The sequence below is a fragment of the Alosa pseudoharengus genome, unplaced genomic scaffold (genome assembly GCF_046254945.1).
Source record: "Alosa pseudoharengus isolate Yale_2024_CS ecotype anadromous, Long Island Sound unplaced genomic scaffold, YU_APseudo_1.1 YU_APseudo_1.1_scf_24, whole genome shotgun sequence".
Classification (NCBI taxonomy): domain Eukaryota; kingdom Metazoa; phylum Chordata; class Actinopteri; order Clupeiformes; family Clupeidae; genus Alosa; species Alosa pseudoharengus.
The window spans coordinates 18,049,558-18,069,384 of record NW_027468689.1 but is presented as its reverse complement, the minus strand read 5'-3'; the positions used below and the strand labels follow the sequence as shown (position 1 = coordinate 18,069,384).

Genomic DNA, 19,827 nt, shown 5'->3' with positions numbered 1-19,827 from the left:
CTCTCTCCTTCTCCCCTTCCCAAATGAGAATCAAAATCACCCCCCTGCCTGCTATCAATCTTCCATCTTCCCCGTCCAGTTTTCTCACCATCCTGTGTGCCATTACATCATCTCGTTGTATCCTGTGTGTGTGTGTGTGTGTGTGTGTGTGTGTATGAAAGAGAAAGAGAGAGTCAGATTAATTCTCACACTCTCTCTCACTGTAGCTGCACTCACTCCTTCTCCTCTGCCCAAGCGAAGAAACGAAAGAATCAAATCTACCCCTCCCTTTATCACAGTGACTCCCCTCCCTCTCTCCTGTCTTTTCTCTGGATAATGGGCCACGTTAGCAAATTGCCCCCACCTTCTCCTCTGGCTGTGGGAGATGCTGCGGGCTCTACATAGAGGAACCTCAGCACATTTCAGGCTACATCCGGCACCTAATGAGACCGAATGACATGCCAGAGAGAGAGAGAGAGAAACTTGGAAATGATGGATAAGGGACAAGGTCTGGAGTGTGTTTGTCTTGGTAATTTGACGCCAGAGGGTAATTGTGTGTAGAAAAAGACAAAGCTGTCATTTGCAAATTGGACTTGTGCTGTTCGAAATAGAGAAAGGATATAACCGACGTTGCAGTTTCTCACTCTTGGCTTCACTGTCAAACGTGGGAGAGGAAATAAGTCATTGATGTGTTATGTGTTGATGTTAGACTATGAGAAATAAGAAATACATGGATGATGTGGTGTCCCAGATATTCGGTCACTCTATTCTCGTTAAATTAGAAGTAGGTAGGGAGTAAATTGACGAAGCACTGGTTTGGTAGCAGAAAATAACCCATGCCAATGTGGTAATACAGCCACAACGTGATGTGTGCAGTAAGTACAGGGATACATTACACTAGTGCTGGGGAATTATATGTGTGTATCCATATGTCACCACCTGAAAAACAGTTGGCCCAGATTTAGAACCCAATGCTGTGAGTTTGTTTAGTTTTGGATGAATCCTATTCTCTGTTAAATCCTATTTACATTACTTTACTTTACAATCTGGCTCCACCAGGTGTGCAGCTGAAGCACTCCGTTTGTGGAGTGTAAAAATATATTTTTTAAAAAGACTGGTCAAGTGTTTCCAAATGTATGTGCCCCTGTCACATCTGGTGTAGTAGAAAGTTTCATTGATTATATTGGAAGCTAATTATTGCTAGACTGGGTAAACCCAGCCCGATCTGCCGGCGATTTGATTTCGCCCTGCAGCTCAGGCTGGAAACCTCCAATTTTTTTTTATCCTACTTCCGTTACAAATCTGTGGGGACCAATCACAAACTGGCTTATCCACCTGGCGCACCCAGATCGTTGGTCTGATTGGTTGAAGGACTATCCAATTGTGTACAGAGTCATTTGAACTATGCCCGTTGATCACACCTTTTGTACAGTAGAAAATACATAGCAGACTCCCCAGACTAATGTTCAATCTTAAAAGACAGCTTGGTCTGGTGATAGCCAGGCTAAATTATTACAGCATTTGCTCTGAGTATACTGAACGCTTCAGTTATATGCCTGGTGTAGCCTGCCAGTTAAGTTTGCTGTACATACAGTACAAGTGCATGTCAAGAAAATGGAATATCGTGGAAAAGCCCATTGCCCTGCCCAGACTGAGAGATTAAAGGCTCAGGAAACAATTGCTGGTATTTTGACTTAATTAGCTGACTGAGTAGACCTCATCTCAGGACATTTCTGTTTGATACATTTTTTATTTTAATATTTTGAGATTCTGATTCAGATTTTTGATTTGCAGGAGGTGTAAACCGTAATCATCAAGAATAGAATAATCCAGATTAAAACAAAAAAAAAAGGCTTGAAATATTTCACTTAATGCGTAATGTAGATTATATGAAAGTTTTTACTTTTTGAAACAAATAACAGGAAAACAATGAATTGACCATGATATTCATTTTTTTTTAGATGCACCTGTATATAGTAAGGGCAGTCAGCGATCCTAACTCTGTCTGACTGTCCACAGGCATAAGCAATGCTGAGGCGCGGCAGCCAGGAAAGGCGCCCAACTTCAGCGTGAACTGGGCGGTGGGGGACCAAGCACTGGAGGTCATCAATGCCACGACGGGCAAGGACGACCTCGGCAGACCCTCCCGCCTCTGCAAGCACGCCTTCTACTGCCGCTGGGTTCGCCTGCACAGCAAGGTGAGTTTGGGGTATCTCTAGAACTCACTCACTTTGGGGTCACTCTAGAACTCACTCACTTTGGGGTGACTCTAGAACTCACTCACTTTGGGGTGACTCTAGAACTCACTCACTTTGGGGTCACTCTGGGTCCGCCTGCACAGCTAGGTGAGTTTGGGGTCACTCTAGGGGCTTTTCTCAATATGCGTTCTTTTCTATACTTGTGTTCTCATGAACTTGAAAATCGTTCTGAAACGTCATCAATCACCGCCGAAGTACTGTTCCAATTCACAAGTTCGCATTTATTCAAGAACGCATAAAATTCCCGGAAGTGTTCTCGAATCGTTGGTTTTATCAAGGATGCATCGGGTGGTGACTTGGTGGCTTAAAGATTCCACAACGCATTACGTCAGATCAGCCGTGCCACTCACATAAGAGAAATGGCAGCATTGATACATAATAGGCCTACCTATCATAATTGCTGCTACAATCCGATCCATGTATAGGCTATAAACGGTAGCCTAGGCTACAGGCTTCACAACTAACGTTAATCATAACTGTCACTTAAACTGCGAACTTCAAACGTTGTTCCCGCCATCGGCAAGTGAATATATTGTTATTAATATTTAATTAAAAAAAATCAATGAGAAACAAACTTAAACAAGCTGGTGAATTATATATTTTATTGTAAATGTCAGAAATACTGGGTAGACCAATAGAGCAATAGGTAAATGACTAGACTCCCGAGCTGTTCCGAGAGAAGCTGCCGTTGGCAAGAACGCTGCTGTCTCAAACCGCAAATTGAGCGTCCTGTGTCCTCGCGTTCTCCAGAGTCTGGACTCACGATCTTAACTTTTCAAGTTCGAACTTTCAAGAACGGGAGACCGTTCTTTAGCGTACTTTGTATTGAAAAAAAAAAAGAACTCACTCACTTGCTCCCATAGAAGTGTGAATATGGTCACCTGAAGGGTCTGTGTACTAAATGACTAGTGTTAGTAGTAAAATGCTAAGGTTACATTTTGATTAGCAGATGTTTATCCAAAGCAAACAAAACCACTTAAAATCATATGAAATTTGAGTAGTAAGAGGGAGAATTCTATTGACATCTGTGTGTGTGTGTGTCTGTGTGTGTGTGTGTGTGTGTGTGTCTGTGTGTGTGTGTGTGTGAATTTCCTGTGCCCTTCCAGCTGTCTCCGAGTCTGCGGATCAAGGGGCCCAAGCCCAGCTCGTATCATGACGCCAAGCAGGCGGCACAGGAGTACCACACGGCCAAACAGACTCTCTTCAAGGCCTTTCAGAAGGCCGGCCTCGGCGCCTGGGTCAAGAAGCCCATCGAACAGGACCAGTTCTCCCTCAACCCCTGATCGGGACATGGACAGGTGGACACAGGGGAGGGGGGATGTGTATGAAGAGAGAGAGAGAGAGGGAGAGTAAGATGACAGTGAACAGGGGCATTACCAGCCAACCAGACATCACTCATCACAATGTAGTGTGTGTGTGTGTGTTTAAGACCCCATAGTCCTTCTGCTGAGCCTCCTCTGGTCTTTCCTGAGTGTGAGTCGGGAGTCTAATGTTTCCTGAGATGTTTCTTTACCACTGCTGGTGATATGATTTATTTTTAAGATTATTTTTAAGATTATACATTATTTAATAGGAAAAGTATAGATACTTTTGACTTGACTTGAACAAAAAATGGACAACAAACACAGGTGTAGTAACTTGGACAGCATTGCCAAACATACAATACTCCTCAGACTGATATTTGGATTCAGGCAGACATCTCTTAGGTGCTGATGGACAGGGATTATGGGTAATGCTGTTCTGTCCTTCACCTGTTCTTCTGACCTTTACTCACAATTCAGTTGCCTTCAGTACTCCGTTTAAGATCATTTTAAGTAGTGTTTTATATGAAATTATGATTTTCTTGTGAGTGTATAACTCATGCCTTTCCCCCATTTTAGCATATTTTTAAACACATCAACTCATTATAGCATATACATTTAACATATTTCATTGATTAGTGGTGGACCTTGGTAGCTTTGCAGCATGCCATTGCCTTTGGAAATATTCCCCACAGGTCAAGATTTGCAACTTAATTCACTGTGTAATGCCTGTCAAGGAGCTGTGCTGGTGGGTGTTGGTCCTTTCCAGTGCTCTGCAGTGGCCATGAGCCTTGATCTTGCCTGTCTTCAAGTGTGCTTGACAAAACAGGACGCTGATGCAATACACTGGGAGGATCAGAGGCCAGTAGGTTCGAGCCCATAGAATGGAGTTTTATCTTGGCCATACATTCTAGAACACAATGCAGTGTAGTGGAAAGTAATGTTATATGACAAATCAGAGCTCACAGTTCTTATAATTTGTGAGTTCTAATATATAGACATGGAAAATTAGAATGTGTTTTATTACTAAATGCTGTACTGTAAAAGAAAATGACTGGTGCATACCATTCAAACTGGTATCTAGTGACCATGACCATGATTTTAAGGTCCAAAACAACAACAAAAATCTTTAATTGTACATCAGGTTTTAATTTTATTGGCGGCTTTTTCTGTTAGTAATTGACTGCAGTTTGTAGGCTACATTCAGTTTTGTCAGTTGGTCATCCGAATCACACGCTTGGTAACTATGGAAACACCTCCAAAGAAACAGCTACTGTGCTTCTGTTCGTCTGCTTCATTGAAAGCTGGTGAGGGTGGTCATGCACTTGCTGTCTGTGAAGGTGAGAACACTGTTTGCCCTTGAGGCCTCTCTGCGATTGTACTGTATGCTAAAAACTAGTATGTATACTAATGCATTCCAAAAAAAAGGACAAATTCAGAAAGTTTATTTTGCTTCAACACTTTAAATATGATTTGTAAATATTAGTTTGGTATAGTTCTTATGATGGCGCTTAAATGTATTTCATATGATCTTATTATGTTAATGGAAACATCATTCCCTAAGAAAGAGTGAAAACTCCTGTACAGTGTAATTAAATTAACTTCATCTCTTCCCCGAACACCTGGACCAAAAAATAAGGCTGTCAGTTTAGCAACTTCCCAGCATCTTATTTAGTTGGCATGTTTTGTTTCTCGTTCTTTTGTTTAGTTTATTTTCCCTTAACAGGGTTGTTGAAATGCACTGGACCTTGTACTGTTTTTGCTGTCTTGTTTATATGATGATTCTATGCTAATTCCTGCACTATTTGTTTTATTTTTTTTTAACGATAAGGACGCATCTGGCTTAGCATGTAATTTTTGAGCCCCTCCCCAGCCTTTGTTGTCCACGCTGTACCCTCAATCTCGAAAAAATAAAATAGCAAGAAAACTCCAGATGATGTCCTCACAAAGCATCAGGCCGATAAGGATTTTACTGAGACTTCTGTTGATAATGAATTCCCCCTTTTGAGATGTTCCTCAAAGCCCTTTAAATCAAAGACTCTCAGTCGCCTTTTCGGGAACAGTATGGTCGTTTAAGTGGAATGATATTCACTTGCATGTGGGACCCTATAGTGGAGGTGACTAAACCCTTGGACCCTGCTGGTGGTTGTGGGGGCCTTTTTATGGTGAAAGGGTGTTTAGTGCCAGTGGTGCTGTCATGACGTGACATAACATTATGCATTAATGACATGGTGTGGTCACAGGTTTTGAGTCTGCCCTTTCCGGCTTGGATGGGAAGGATGTCAGAGTTGTAAAAGGACCCTCCTGCATGTCTGCCCACAGTAAAGCTAAACACAGCATGAGAGGCCGGCGCCTAGAGGCTTTCAAGTGTACAGCAGTGAATCATGACACCATAGGTGACAAATAAAGGTATAAAATAAATGGCAATGTCTTTCTCCAGTTCATTTGTACGTTGTTTATTGGTAGTCTTTTTACCGTTTAAGAAGACAGAATCATGGACATCAGTTATCTTTTTAGTTTGCACCGAGTAAAATCTTGATATTACTTGTTTGCTCAGTTCAGTTGTGTGATGGTGGTCCATTGTACAGTTCAACAGCTGCCTTTTCAGAATGAAATTCAGTGAGCAAAGTATCTGAGGGAACGGAAGAGCCAACAAGATATTCAATGTAGTGCAATTCTAGGTTGTACTGAGTGAAAGTCAGACTCTCTGACCTTACCAAAAAGATAACAGACATTTTTAAAATTTCAGCTAAGCCTGTTTTCATCTCCTCAGTGGTACCAAACTGCAGATTTGTTTGAATGTTCTTGGAATGGAAGCAGTAAAAAAAAAATGCAAAAAGTTTCATCTTTCAAAACACATTCTTCATTCAATCACTTCAGTCTTTCCCTTTTATGTACTTGGTAAACATAAGAGCAAAGACATGTTAGGTAGCGTGGTAATTATTGTGACTGGAATGAAATTGTATTCATCAATGCCTTTGACCTCCTAGGGGGGCCATGAACGATAAACAAACACACTCCCTGCAATGAGCGGACCTTTCATTCCCAACGTATTTTTCCCAACTATCTGCAGATTATAAACTTGTCTTTTGATTTTTATAAATCCCACTTCTGCTTCAAAAAGGGTTGATTTGTGGCTCATGCAACGCCATTCAGCTTGCTGAGGCATATAAATCCCCTTCATCATCTCTGAACTCCTGCAGAAACAATGAAAGAAATCATTATGAAAATGTAGAGCTCCGACTGAAACTACATATCAGACTCTTTAAGACTTGTGATCAAACCTCTCATGTGTGTCAGTGTCATTTCTTTTTCTGAGATGTTACAGGAATGATGTGAATGAAGCTGCTTGTGAATGAAGCTGCTTTATTTATAATCCAGCAATAATGTGCACTTTTCACAGCACAATTGCATCAAGCAACATCTCACAATTGGAGTCTATTTGGGTCGGCAAAGACTGATTGATTCAGATTATAAAAATACACTAATGAAGTAATATATGTTGCAGTAATTGCTGCTTAAGCAGTAATTAAGACATGATGTGTAATGGATGAAGTACTAAATATACATATGGACACAGAAACACTGGGGCTCTGTCTAAATTCAGCCTTTTCAGTTTTAAGGGTTGAGACAAGCTCAGATAGGCGGCTTCTGTCTGCAAGGCGTTATCTCAGCAATCCTTGGTCAAATCTCCACATGGGGGTGTTGGAGGGATATTACTTTGTGTCATATCAGCCTTCAACACCTGGGTGACATGCAAGAGAGAGAGAGATAATCTCGCCGCGGATTACCTGTCCTTTCTGCTTTGGCAGGGAGCAAACAAGCAAAAAAAAAAACACAAAAAAACCTATCAGCCCCTTATCTTCAATCCGACTTCCAACACTCCTATCATTCCCAAGCCTACCCAGTTGGGCATGTTTCGTAGGCTATTCTAGAAAACGACAGAAATAAATCTAGAATCTTCAAAGTCAAACCAGGGAACGATTCATTTACCATAAGAAAGTGGTTCTGATTCATTGTGACTTCAGGACCAGGTCAGGTCCAGAAGTGGCAGCTATAAGGATGGAGGTTCCTGCCCTCTCGACCATTTTCCTGTGTAGGAGGCGGCGGGGCGGACAGACAGGCAGTCAGAAGTCGATTGGGCTCAAGGTGAAGAGGGATTAGTGAGAGAGGCCCTTCATGCATTCTCCTCTTTCATGTTTTATCTACAAAATTGAATTTCTGGTTAAGAGTGTGGCAGAAAAGAGAAAAGAAAATGGCTTTTTCTTTGCTTAAAGTGCAGGTGCAGGAGTTCTTATATATGGTCAGAGTGACAAGTGAAAGTGTAGCCTATAATGTCCGAGTCAGTTGTCTCCACACTTCCCAACATTCTCTGTATAACATCATGACCAAATTCACATTAGGTGTAATATATTTTCATTGCATTCCATTCAAGTTGTGAAGTAGAGAGCCATTGTCAATCTCTGCAGCATCAATGCCAAGATGCATTGACCTGCTGGCAATTTGGCTCTCAAAATCTGAAGCTTATAAACTACAAATAATAACTTGTGATAAAGTAGATGTAATCATGTTGAAACACAAGATAAATAGGCCTAGTCACTCAAACTGAAAGACAATTAAATTAACCAGTCAATCCAACAAAAAGGCATCTTGCTCCTTTTAGACATGTCATAGCAGTGTTTAACCCAGGGCATTAAAGCAGTATCGGACAGTTAAAATGACAACAGCCTCCAACACACACACATGCCCTTCCTCTCTACCAGCTTCTCACTGGTCTCAGCTCATTTGCCTGAGTTATCTACCTCCATTATCCACCTAATGAGGCTACTGGCCCCAGCAGATCTGATAAAGCTGCCTACGAGCAGGTAAGGAGGGAAGACCCAGCCGCACTAGCTATCGTGCAGTCATCTCGGTGTCATAGTGACTTTATTAGTAGTAGTATTAACCTAGTATTAGCAGTGGTGGTAGACTACTCTGTTGCTAAATTGCCTTCATGGAGACTAGTATGTTGCACCAGACACAGAAAAGTATGAAACCAAAATAATATCACCATTCACCATCCAAAAAAAAAGGTCAGGCCTACCTGCTGATACTACAGGATTCAGTTTGCAATTAATACTTCAGAGCCATTTAGATTTTAAAATGTCAAATGTAGTAACTTTTCAACAAAGATGTGGCATTTAGGGGAACTTTTATGACATTTTGGTTCTGATTATGTATTTCCTGTGTTAATTATTTTTCTGGAAAAAATGATTTTCTGGCTTGCATGAAAGGACATGAAAATTGATCATGCTTGTTGCATATACTTTTTGCACATTGTACATACAGTTAGTTGCCTTTGTTATACTAGGCTATCATTGTTTTTGTTTAACAAAAGCTACACTAATCCAAATAATAAAGCAGAAAATTAAGAACACATATTTATCAAAACAAATAAACCAGCTCTAACATATAACACTTCCTAAAGGTATAAAGCAAAAATCTACCTGGGTCTTTTCCCCTGGGTTGGGTGACAGGATCCATGTCATCCTAGAAATGAATCATTAGAAGTAGACCAGGAGAGGCGAAGCGCTCTGGTTCAACACCCACATTTCCATTTCAATTTTCTGCTCAGCAGAGTTGATGTATGTAGTGACACCCAGCCAGTGGCCAACCACCATGACCTACAGTGCTCCATCACTGTGCATTAATGGATGTAAAGAAGATGACCTTGTGTTGCTACACCAGTCAACCAGGTGCTGCTGGAAGACCTACACACTGCAAGGCTCTGTGTGAAGGAGTTGTGGCCTACCAATGGGATGCTGTCAGTTGAGGATATTTTTTGCACTTAAAGGTAGGGCAAGCAATTCTAAGCTCTAACACATAACAGTTTTTGTAACAAATATTGCAGCAAATATGTTCTTTCGAATTAGCAAGCTCAACAAGTAGCGATGCACTCTTTGACGCGGGAGACCGGGGTTCGATTCCTGCTCACTGCAACAATTTTGAAGGTGTATCTCTCACAGCTAAACCAAGCTAGATAGAGAGATACAGTATAGAGAGATAGAAGGTTGGGCTTGTGGAACTATAGGCTACATGGTCCTCGCTTTAGATTGGGGGGCTGCAAAATTTACTACAAATAGGTAAGAAAGGTCTTATAAGCGTATTAGTTATCCACCATACACCATTAACAAGCATTAACAAGCTGCTTGTTAACACTTACAACTGTTAACAAATATGCTTGTAAGTAACTTAAAAGGCTGCTTATTATCACTTACAAGCTGCATGTTAACAGTTAGTTAATGTTATTAAAGGATAACAACAGTTAACTAACTGTTAGTTGCAACTGAATTGTTAACTGCTTATTATGCACTGTTAATACCTAATAAGCACATGTTGCTTCTAAAGCGTTACCAAGTTTTCTTACACAGCCTTCTCAGGGAGCAAACAGATGTTGAGCCAACGTATAGATTACAAGTAAAGTTACGGAACATCATTAAAATTGACCAGAGAACATTGTGTGTCTGTTTAATAACCTATCGGTCAGACTGTTTTACATCAGCCATGATCCTCATGCTTATACTCCTCATTGCCTGCTTCGGCTGCATATTTTTTCCCCCGCAGAATGGCCTGAAGAATGAACTGACTGTATCAAGTTAAGATGTTCTGAACTACATCAAATTTTATGTGTATGATTATTCTGACAGCCTCTGAGGGTAAGCCAAGAGAAGTCCCTGGCCAGATTCCTGGAATTCATACAATAAATTAATTTATGTGTACATTTAGTGACTGTACATCCATTGGCCTTTAGATGGTGGTGTTGCGCCAAGGATTGCCAGTATAGGGGATGTTAAGAAATTGAGATGTGAATGATGAAAGGTATGGGATGGAGACAAATTGACAAGCATGGTTTATTTTGGCGGAGAGAATGTGCAGGGCTGAGCGGCGGTCATATATTGTACCGCTAATGCATTAATTTTTCGCTGCGATCTGGGACGAGAGGAAAGTGACCATTGCTTAAAGTCTCTTATTCCAAATTCTTTAATTTGGAATTAAGGTCAGAAAACAGTGACCAGATATGTGTCAAATTGATTCTTCAAGATCCTTGAACCACGTACAGTGGAGTAGGCCTATCCATAATTTGTGCCAATTTAATTCTGACATTACCATAATGGAATATGCTTGTACCACCAGGGTACAGTAGATCAATTGATAGGATTACCTGGTCATTCAGTAAGTCCAGTCAGGTCATCTGACTTCATTTGATTACCACCTAACATTTCATATACCTATAGTACTCGGTGACCTTGAGAAACAGAAGTCTATGTGAAAAAAGTAAAGCATTTTGAGCTCTTAGGCTACTAGTTATTGTAACCATTGTCTGCTGCACAGGTTTTCATTTTAAATGTTAAAGGCGCTCTAAGCAATGCTGGGTAACAAAACAGAGAGCTAGCTCGATATTTCCTCCCCCTCCCTCCTGTGCAATTGAAAGTCTCCTAAACGCGCATCTTGTCTGTGATTTGCTGGAACAGTTTTTATGGGCTAGGTTTGCAGGTTGTTTTTGTTGCCATTTTTGGAGCCTGGGCTGTCCACAGAGATCGTGTTTTTTACAGTGTATTCAGGACACAGATAGCTAGAGGTTGGTTAGGTGATGTTTGCAGTAAGTGACATAAAATGTTTTAGCCTTAAAAAACGCGTGGCATCGCTTAGAGCATCTTTAAATGAATGGTCAATGTTACACTAACTGTATAGAGTTGTGTGTCACCAAGGATGGGCAGAAATACATCAACAATGTATTTGAAAATAAAATATAAAATAAAATAAAATGTTAAGTGTATAAACATAAACTACAAAATACAGTAGCCACACCATGTATCAAGATAAAATACTGTATTTTTGTATTGAAAATCCTAAAAAATACTCCTTAAAGGGAGCATGAAATATTCCATATCTGTCTATTTAATCCATTCTTTCATCAGTACACTGACTCTGTTGATTAAGTGGACATTGAGAGCAACAGCTTTTCTTTGTCTATGAGACATGCCATAAACCTAGTCAACAGATCAACTATGTTGGCTTGCCTGCTACATCATAGCCTAAATACGGTATCAGAGATGCACTCAAAAAGTCACAACTAAACTTGTCGAGTGGAACAAAGTGATACAAGTTCCTGACATTGTCAATGTTTGCCCAGATTGCTTGATATCTGTGTAACTGTGTAACGCTGTTTATCAGGAAGGGTTGTGACCCTTTTCGTTGTTTTTAACTAACTGGCTGGGTACCGTGTACCGCGTTTCATTGTGTTGCTTTAGGCAAGGCTTTGAACCAGTGTGCCAGTTTAGCTGGTGAGCATGTTAACTGGTGATATTTGCAAAAAATCAATGAATATTCAACAAGGCCCTGCCTACTTCTTAAGAGTGTTTATGGCATAAATCCCACTGATTACACTATTTAACAATATAGGTACATGTGCTTTATCTTGCACACAAGGTAATTTCTCCATATTTTATTGTTATTTTGTATTTTTTATGCATTTTATGAGTAAATTATCATTACCACAATGTGTCCTGGCTCAAATTCCAAGTGTTTGATCATTAAGAAAATCTTTATCTTTTACTTTAAAATAACATAAAGTTCTACATATATTGTTTTAAGTCCAATGCTTCATCAAAATGTGTACTTCAATAATATTAACATTTATAAAAAAGTTTTTATTACCGCAATACTTTTGAGCACTGCAATAAAGGAATGTCAACATGAAATGGAATTTCCCATCATGCATCAGTAATAACAGAAGATCAAAGATGGCGTCAAGGTAAGCATATGTCCTTTTGTCTTTTTGTTGAAATTCCATGATTTGTCTCAAAACTGTCTAAAGACAGCAATGATTCTCATTACCGAAATTAGTAACAGTTTTGTGATTGTGTTTATTAAATCACAATAAAGAGAGAACTGAAATGTCAGGAGTAGACTATATTAGAATGGCCTAAAAAACATATAAAGTAAGAATTATGAAATCTTACAGACAACTACCTATAATGAAATATAACAATTTATTTAGCATGCATTAAATATGTAGGAGTCCAGTCTGAATGCTAACATACACCTTTATATTAATTGCCCTAAGTCTCTGTGCCAGTAGCATTTCGAAAAGGGCAAATAGTCAGGGAGCCAAAACTGATATTAAAACTTTGTTTTGGTACAAGCATACAACCTATCCAGTATTAATATTTAACCTCTCAATATGTGTTCTAGCCAGTTTGTCAGCTTAGAAAATGTTTTTTTTTTTCCATTTTAACACTATTCTTAAAAGTGGTAAAAGCGGATTTTTCCCCCCAAAGTGCTTTCATTTTCTTCCATGTTACCTACTGTAATTTTGAGCAAATGTGCAATATAATCCCACTTATGTGCAAGCATGATCATTAGGGTGGTTGTCAAGCTGATTTTGTGTGTGTGTGTGTATGACTGCAATGAGCAATTTCAGGCCAATTTGTTGGTTTCCAGCTCAACACGACATGCCAACAATAAATGTTGAATATCTCCACAGCCACAAGGACCATAGACATAGAAATGGTATCAAATGAAAGCCAACACGCATGGGATGTCTGCTGAAGTGTCAGAATGAACATGTATTGTACAGTGTAAGAGACAACTAAATTAGAACATGAAAAAACAATCTTCACCTCAAGAGAACCAGTTTTCAAAGTGAATATCAGCTTGGAAACATAACATAGTATCCCAAAACCTCTATCAATCAGTACCCCTATCTATGGGAATGAGTCAAGCCAAGTTTAAAGCTTGTAGGGAGAGACAGTGCAATGCTGCACAAGTTATAATTCTTTAATGTCAAGGCAGAAATGTAGAACTGTAGATGGTGGTCCATGGTGCTATTTGACTTCATTAATATACCAGGTTGTAACACAAATTATATTTAATTGACATATCACTATAGTTGTTATAGCCATTTCGTACTTTTCCTTGAAAGAATTATTATTATTATTTTTTTGTAACATGGAATAGTTTTAAACTACATATCCCTGATTGATGTTATGGCATGCCATCTTTGATGTGACACGAGGGGGCAAAGGGTATATGACGTCGGGCACAGGTATTAGTTTGAGGCCGACGGATAATGGGAAGGGGGTGAATCACACTGTTTTTACCACTCTCTAGTTTACTAACACTTAAAGCAACACCAAAGAGTTTTTTGTACCTTAAAATAATGTTTCCAAAATCGTTTCAGTGGTTCATCAACTCGTAACAGGGTGAACGGCACTTTCTGCATTCGCTTCGCGGCGCTCTATCGGCTATTACCGCACTATGTAAGTTTGCTGCATCGGGTAGCGGATCTGTAGTTCGATGGAATGAGACATGAGAAACTACAAATTTCACTTGCATCTGATGTCGCAATACATCGTACTTTCATAAAATCATGCAACTTATTCTACCTTGTCTGTGGACATTGTTATTTGCAAAGCCGGTGCTGGATAAACAAATAGTGCGTGCGACAGATGAAAAGTTCTTTGGTGTTGCTTTAAGAAACAGTTTTTCGTTAAGATCATATATATGGACTAATTTACAACCACTTTTTCATTCATGATTATGTTTTGTACACGGACAATAAATCATTCTTGCAACGTAAACAAAGAGGTGCGTTAATCCAACCTGGCTCTACATTGTTCGCAGCCCATGGAACTTGGACATAAAAATGGACATAACAAAGTAAAAACAGTTAAGGATTAATGGATTTCGTTATCTGGATTCTGGGAAAGATACATCCGAAGTTTTGGAAGCTCGAATGAAAGAAAAACCGTGAGTAATACGGAGTCTGAGTAACTTCGGGCCGCCGCGTCCGACAAAGTTTGGCCTGTCATCTGCTGCAAGCAAGCAGGAAACAAAGGAAACGTTTAAATGAAGTTTTAAGTCTTTCGGAATGTTGATTGCACCCTGAACTAAAAGAATAAAGTGTAAAGATGTCCGAACAAGACGTGGTTGATGAGGAGACAACGATAGAGAAAGAAAGGCAATTGTTTAAATTAATAGGCACCCGTAGAGGAAAGCTGGGTGTTCTGACAAGAAAACGCAATGAAATAAACGCTCTTATTGAAGCGGGTGATACAAAAGATGAAGTCGAACAACAAATTGGGGATTTTATTCGTTATCTGCAGGAGTTTGAGAAATTACAAGAAGGTGTCCAATCTTTATTGCCGGATGATGAGCGAGAACATGATCAAAATGACTGGTACAAGCCGAAAATGTCGCAGTTCAAGGAGTTTCTGACTGGTGTTGAGTTTTTTCTGAAAGCCGAAGAAGTAGAAGCAGACGAAATTGAGGAAGAAACCGATGTGGTACAGGGTGCTTGTGTTGATTCCGTGTCGCCACATGACAGCATTTCGCAGGCCTCAGCAAAGCTTACGGTACCGATCCACTTGCACGACCCGACATACGCATGGTGTCGCGCTGCCTCCCCTCGTTCAGTCGTGTGTGGGCGTTTCGTTTAAAATGTTAGTTACCAGCTCATATTCAGTTCGTTTTAACGTATCTTAAGTGTTTTTCCACAAATGGACCACGATTTTAGGCATGTACTTAACAGTATACAACACATTAATAGCCTAAACAAACTATGCAAGCCATTTCGAAATCTTGTTTTATTTAAACTACTCAATGCAATCTCAAATCCTCACCAGAAACACCAACAGTCAATATATTCATCCAAATCCTAGTTTCGTTTGTTTTATGGACTATAGGTGGTCGTGGAAGAGATCGTTAAAACATTATTTGTCTGGTAAGCGGAACCAAAGTTTCACAGGCACCGTTGTGGTAGAACAAAGGACCTACAAACTCGTCCTTTCATTGGAGAGTCGCCTCGCGTTCAACGGATTAATTTGCATAAAGCTGGGCATCGGCCAGCTTTTTGACGCGCGACATTATTTCAAATGCAGCGCTGCCTTTCCGGAATGCTTTGCGGGCGCGTTAAAGTCGCTTGACGTCACCCATAGGACTAGAGTAGAATGCAACACGACAAAAAGAAGTGTCATGCAAGTGGATCGGTACCGTTAGTAAATTCTCCAGTCGGAGCAGCAAAGCCTCTGATGCGCTCTCAGAAGCGCGAGTCCAACGTGCCGTGTTAGTTGCGCGATCTCAGTCTGTGGATAAGCAGTTTGAGCTTGAGATGGAAGAGCTGCAAATAAAATCGAAAAAAGAAAAACTTCAACTTCAAACTAGAATAGCTGAAGCAGAAGCGAGAATTAACGCGCTTTCTGAATGCGACATTTTGCTCGCAACTCCGTCTGGAACATCAACTGAATATGTTATCCCAACGACAACACGAAAGCGTCAAACAAAGCAAAGAATATTTCCAGACCAAAGTAGTTCAAATGAACCCAAACATACCCAAACTGAGGTCAAACCAGAACTGCAAAGCTCGTTCTCTATTCAAACAAAAATGCCAATCCCAAGCGTAATGAAAGAACCGCTCAAAGAAATCCCCCGCTCAAAAAATGACGATTCTCTTGTTGCTGTTATGAAAAAACAAAATGAAATCACGGAACTTCTTTTAAAACAACAAGCGCTGTCCCAGCTTCCACAGAGACAACTTTCTGTTTTTCATGGAGATCCTCTTCAATTCAAATCATTCATCAAATCCTTCGAACAAATGATTGAAACTAAAACTGAAAACATGCAGCAAAGGCTTTACTATCTGGAGCAATACAAATGTGGAGAAGCAAGGAATCTTGTGCATAGCTGTTTTCATTTGCCACCAGAAGAGGGGTTCAATGAAGCCAAATCTCAACTCGAGTGGCATTTTGGAAATGAAATCAAAATAACATCTGCATTTCTGGACAAAGCACTTAAATGGCCTGCCATCAAGGCAGAAGATGCATCTGGTCTAAGGTCATATGTCATATTCCTGAAAAGTTGTCACAATACAATGCAAGAGATGGATTATGTATCAGATCTTGAAACACCAACCAACTTAAAGATCCTTGTGTCAAAATTGCCATTCAAGCTTCGTGACAGATGGAGAGCTGTTGCTTGTAACATCTATGACAAACACAAACAAAGACCAACTTTCAAGGATGTAATTGGCTTTATTGATAAACAGTCCAGAGCAATGTTGGATCCAATCTTTGGAGAAGTTCAGAGTCCACTGAGCAAAACCACAGAATCAAGGCAGACCAAAACTTTCTTAAAATCTAATAAAGGAAGTAATTTTGCTACAGCTGTTTTACCAATGTCAACACCTGGACAGACAAAAGTGCACTTGCAAATGAACAAACAACCTACAAATAAAAGCTATTGAAATGTGAACACGAAGACCTGCATGTTCTGCAGTAAAAATCATTTTATGGATGTTTGTGAGACGTTTCAAGCCAAACCAAATAAAGAAAAAGTGGAGTTCTTGAAAGCTAAACGACTGTGTTTTGGATGCCTGGAAGGAGGGCACATAAGCAAAAATTGTCAAAAACGCATGTCTTGCAATGTGTGTAAAAAGAGCCATCCAACTATTCTGCACATACAGTACCAGAGCAATAGGGAGCCTATAAACCCTGATGCGGTTCTCTCTCTAGCAACTGGTAGTGATACTGGGGCCGGCAAGAGAGAGTGCTCAATTGTGCCTGTCAAGGTAAAACTGGAAAAAGGAACGAAGTGCATTAACACCTATGCCTTCTTAGATTCAGGAAGCTCGGCAACCTTTTGTACAGAAGAGTTGGCCAAACAGCTTCACGCCCCTGGAAAGAAAACGGAGATCTTGTTAAAAACAATGGGCCAAGAAAAACCTGTAACCAGCTATCAAATATCTGGCTTGGAAGTAGCTGCTTTAGACAGTAATACATTTCTCAAACTGCCTGATGTCTTTACACAGAAATCCATTCCTGTGACACACAATAACATTCCCAAACTTGCAGATATAAGAAAATGGTCGTACCTCGAGGAGGTTGACATCACCCCTATCGATGCTGGCATTGGGCTGCTGATAGGAGTCAATGCTCCAAGAGCTTTAGAACCCTGGAACATGGTCAACAGCATAGGTAGTGGACCTTACGCTGTGAAAACTCTGCTCGGTTGGGTTATCAATGGCCCACTTGGCTCTGATGGAAACACAGATGAAACTTGTGTTCATGTAAACAGAACTTCAATTGCCAACTTGGAAAGCCTGTTGATAAAGCAATATAACCATGACTTCACAGAACAACATTGTGATGAAAAGAATGAATTGTCACAAGAGGATGAGCAGTTTTTGAAAATCATCTCCGATTCTGCCAAACTTAAAGATGGTCATTACCATTTGAAGCTTCCTTTTCGTAACGCCAATGTGAGCATGCCCAACAACAAACAAATAGCCCAACAAAGAGCTCAACATCCATTGAAGAGATTCGAAAAGAATACAGAGTTCTTTACCGAATACAAAGCCTTTGTGGATGAAATGATGGCAAAAGGCTATGCTGAAGTCATTCCTCAAAGTGAGCTGCTGTCCGAAACTGGCAAGCAGTGGTACTTGCCACATCACGGTGTCTACCACCCACGCAAAAAGAAATTGCGTGTGGTTTTTGACTGCGCTGCAGTGTTTGGTGGAACCTCTTTGAATAAAGAGCTTCTTCAAGGTCCTGATTTGACCAATACGCTCCTTGGCGTACTACTTCGCTTTCGTCAAGGTCCAACTGCTTTCATTGCTGATGTAGAAGGGATGTTTCACCAGGTTCATGTAGCAAAGGAAGATGTCAACTTCTTGCGCTTTCTCTGGTGGCCTGGCGGGGACATCTCTAAGAATCTGATTGAGCACAGAATGATCGTGCATATCTTTGGCGCGGTTTCCTCACCTAGCTGTGCAACATTTGCCTTGCTTAAGACAGCAGACGACAACCAGAATCAGTACTCCGAAGAAGTCATAAACACAGTTCGCCACAACTTTTATGTCGACGACTGCCTGAAAGCAGTCAATGGTACAGAGCAGGCTTTGTTACTGCATCAGTAGCTCACTGAGTTGTGTGCAAAGGGGGGCTTCCATTTAAACAAATGGATCAGTAATGACCGCACTGTTCTTTCTGCTATTTCTGAAAAGGATCGAGCAAAGAACAGCTGCCAATGGAGAGAGCTCTTGGTGCTCAATGGGACGTGGAAAGAGATTGCTTTACATTCAGCATAACCATCAAGCCTCACCAGATCACCAGGAGGGGCATTCTGTCCATTGTCTGTTCCATATACGACCCCCTGGGTTTTCTGGCTCCTATCACCCTTGTGGCGAAGCAGATCGTGCAAAGCTTGTAAACTGAAGCTGACATGGGATGAGAAAATCCCACATGACATCGCTCACATCTGGAAAACTTGGATCGGCTCGCTTCATCTTCTGGACGGTCTTGGTGTCAACCGAAGCTTCTTTCCATCAGGCTTTGGGCACTTCACATCCGCACAGCTGCACCACTTTTGTGATGCTAGCGAGGTAGGCTATGGCGCCGTTTCCTACCTCCGGCTCACAAACAACAAAGGTGAAGTCTGTGTGTCCTTTGCCTTTGGAAAAGCCAGAGTGGCACCTCTTAAGTGCACCACCATCCCCAGAATGGAGCTTGCTGCAGCTGTTCTGGCTGTGCGTCTGGATCAGATGCTTAGAAGAGAGTTACAGTTTACGCTGGCAGATCCCATCTTCTGGTCAGACAGCATGACTGTTCTGCAATACATTGCAAACAGAAACAGAAGATTTAAGACATATGTTGCAAATCGCATCTCTGTCATTCACTCTCTGTCTAAGGTGGAACAATGGAGGCACATCTGTTCAAAGGAGAACCCGGCTGATGTAGCTTCACGTGGCTTGTCAGCCAAAGCCTTTCTCCAATGTCAAACTTGGTTCAAAGGGCCAGAATTTCTCTCTACTGACATGCAGTGGCCAGGAACAATGGAAAACATGGATGTCATTCCAGAGGATGATCCTGAGATAAAACAGGAAGTTTCCATTCATGCCACTTCTGTTCAGCCCATTAAGGAATCCTGTCCCACCAGCAAGCTGTTGCCTTACTTTTCAAACTGGATGGACCTGAAAAGAGCAATTGCATGGATCTTAAAGGTCAAAGACACACTTAAACAAAGATGTGATGGAAAGACTAAGACAAACATACATGTTGACATACATACCAAAGATAAAAAACCAAAGGATGAAAAGAAAAGGTTGACTTACCTCTCAGTGACAGATCTTGAAAAGGCTGAAAAGGCAATAATCAGTTTTGTACAAAAGCAATACTTTCCTGAGGAAATTTCAAACCTGACTGCGGGAAAACCCATAAAGAAGTCTAGTCATCTATACAAGCTGGATCCTA

At 40.6% G+C, this 19,827-nt stretch overlaps 1 protein-coding gene across 2 annotated transcripts in view; it reads left to right on the top strand.

The window, feature by feature from the left end:
• The window catches only part of LOC143142448 (double-stranded RNA-specific editase 1-like), an 82,559-nt gene extending 77,089 nt beyond the window's left edge, over positions 1 to 5,470 (top strand). For both annotated transcript variants that reach the window (XM_076303334.1, XM_076303333.1), the window contains exons 11-12: positions 1,999 to 2,177; positions 3,344 to 5,470. In XM_076303334.1, the coding sequence (XP_076159449.1) occupies positions 1,999 to 2,177; positions 3,344 to 3,520 (356 nt within the window). In that variant the 3' untranslated portion in view covers positions 3,521 to 5,470. The remainder of the gene's footprint in view (positions 1 to 1,998; positions 2,178 to 3,343) is intronic.
• The last annotated feature ends 14,357 nt before the right edge of the window (positions 5,471 to 19,827 follow it).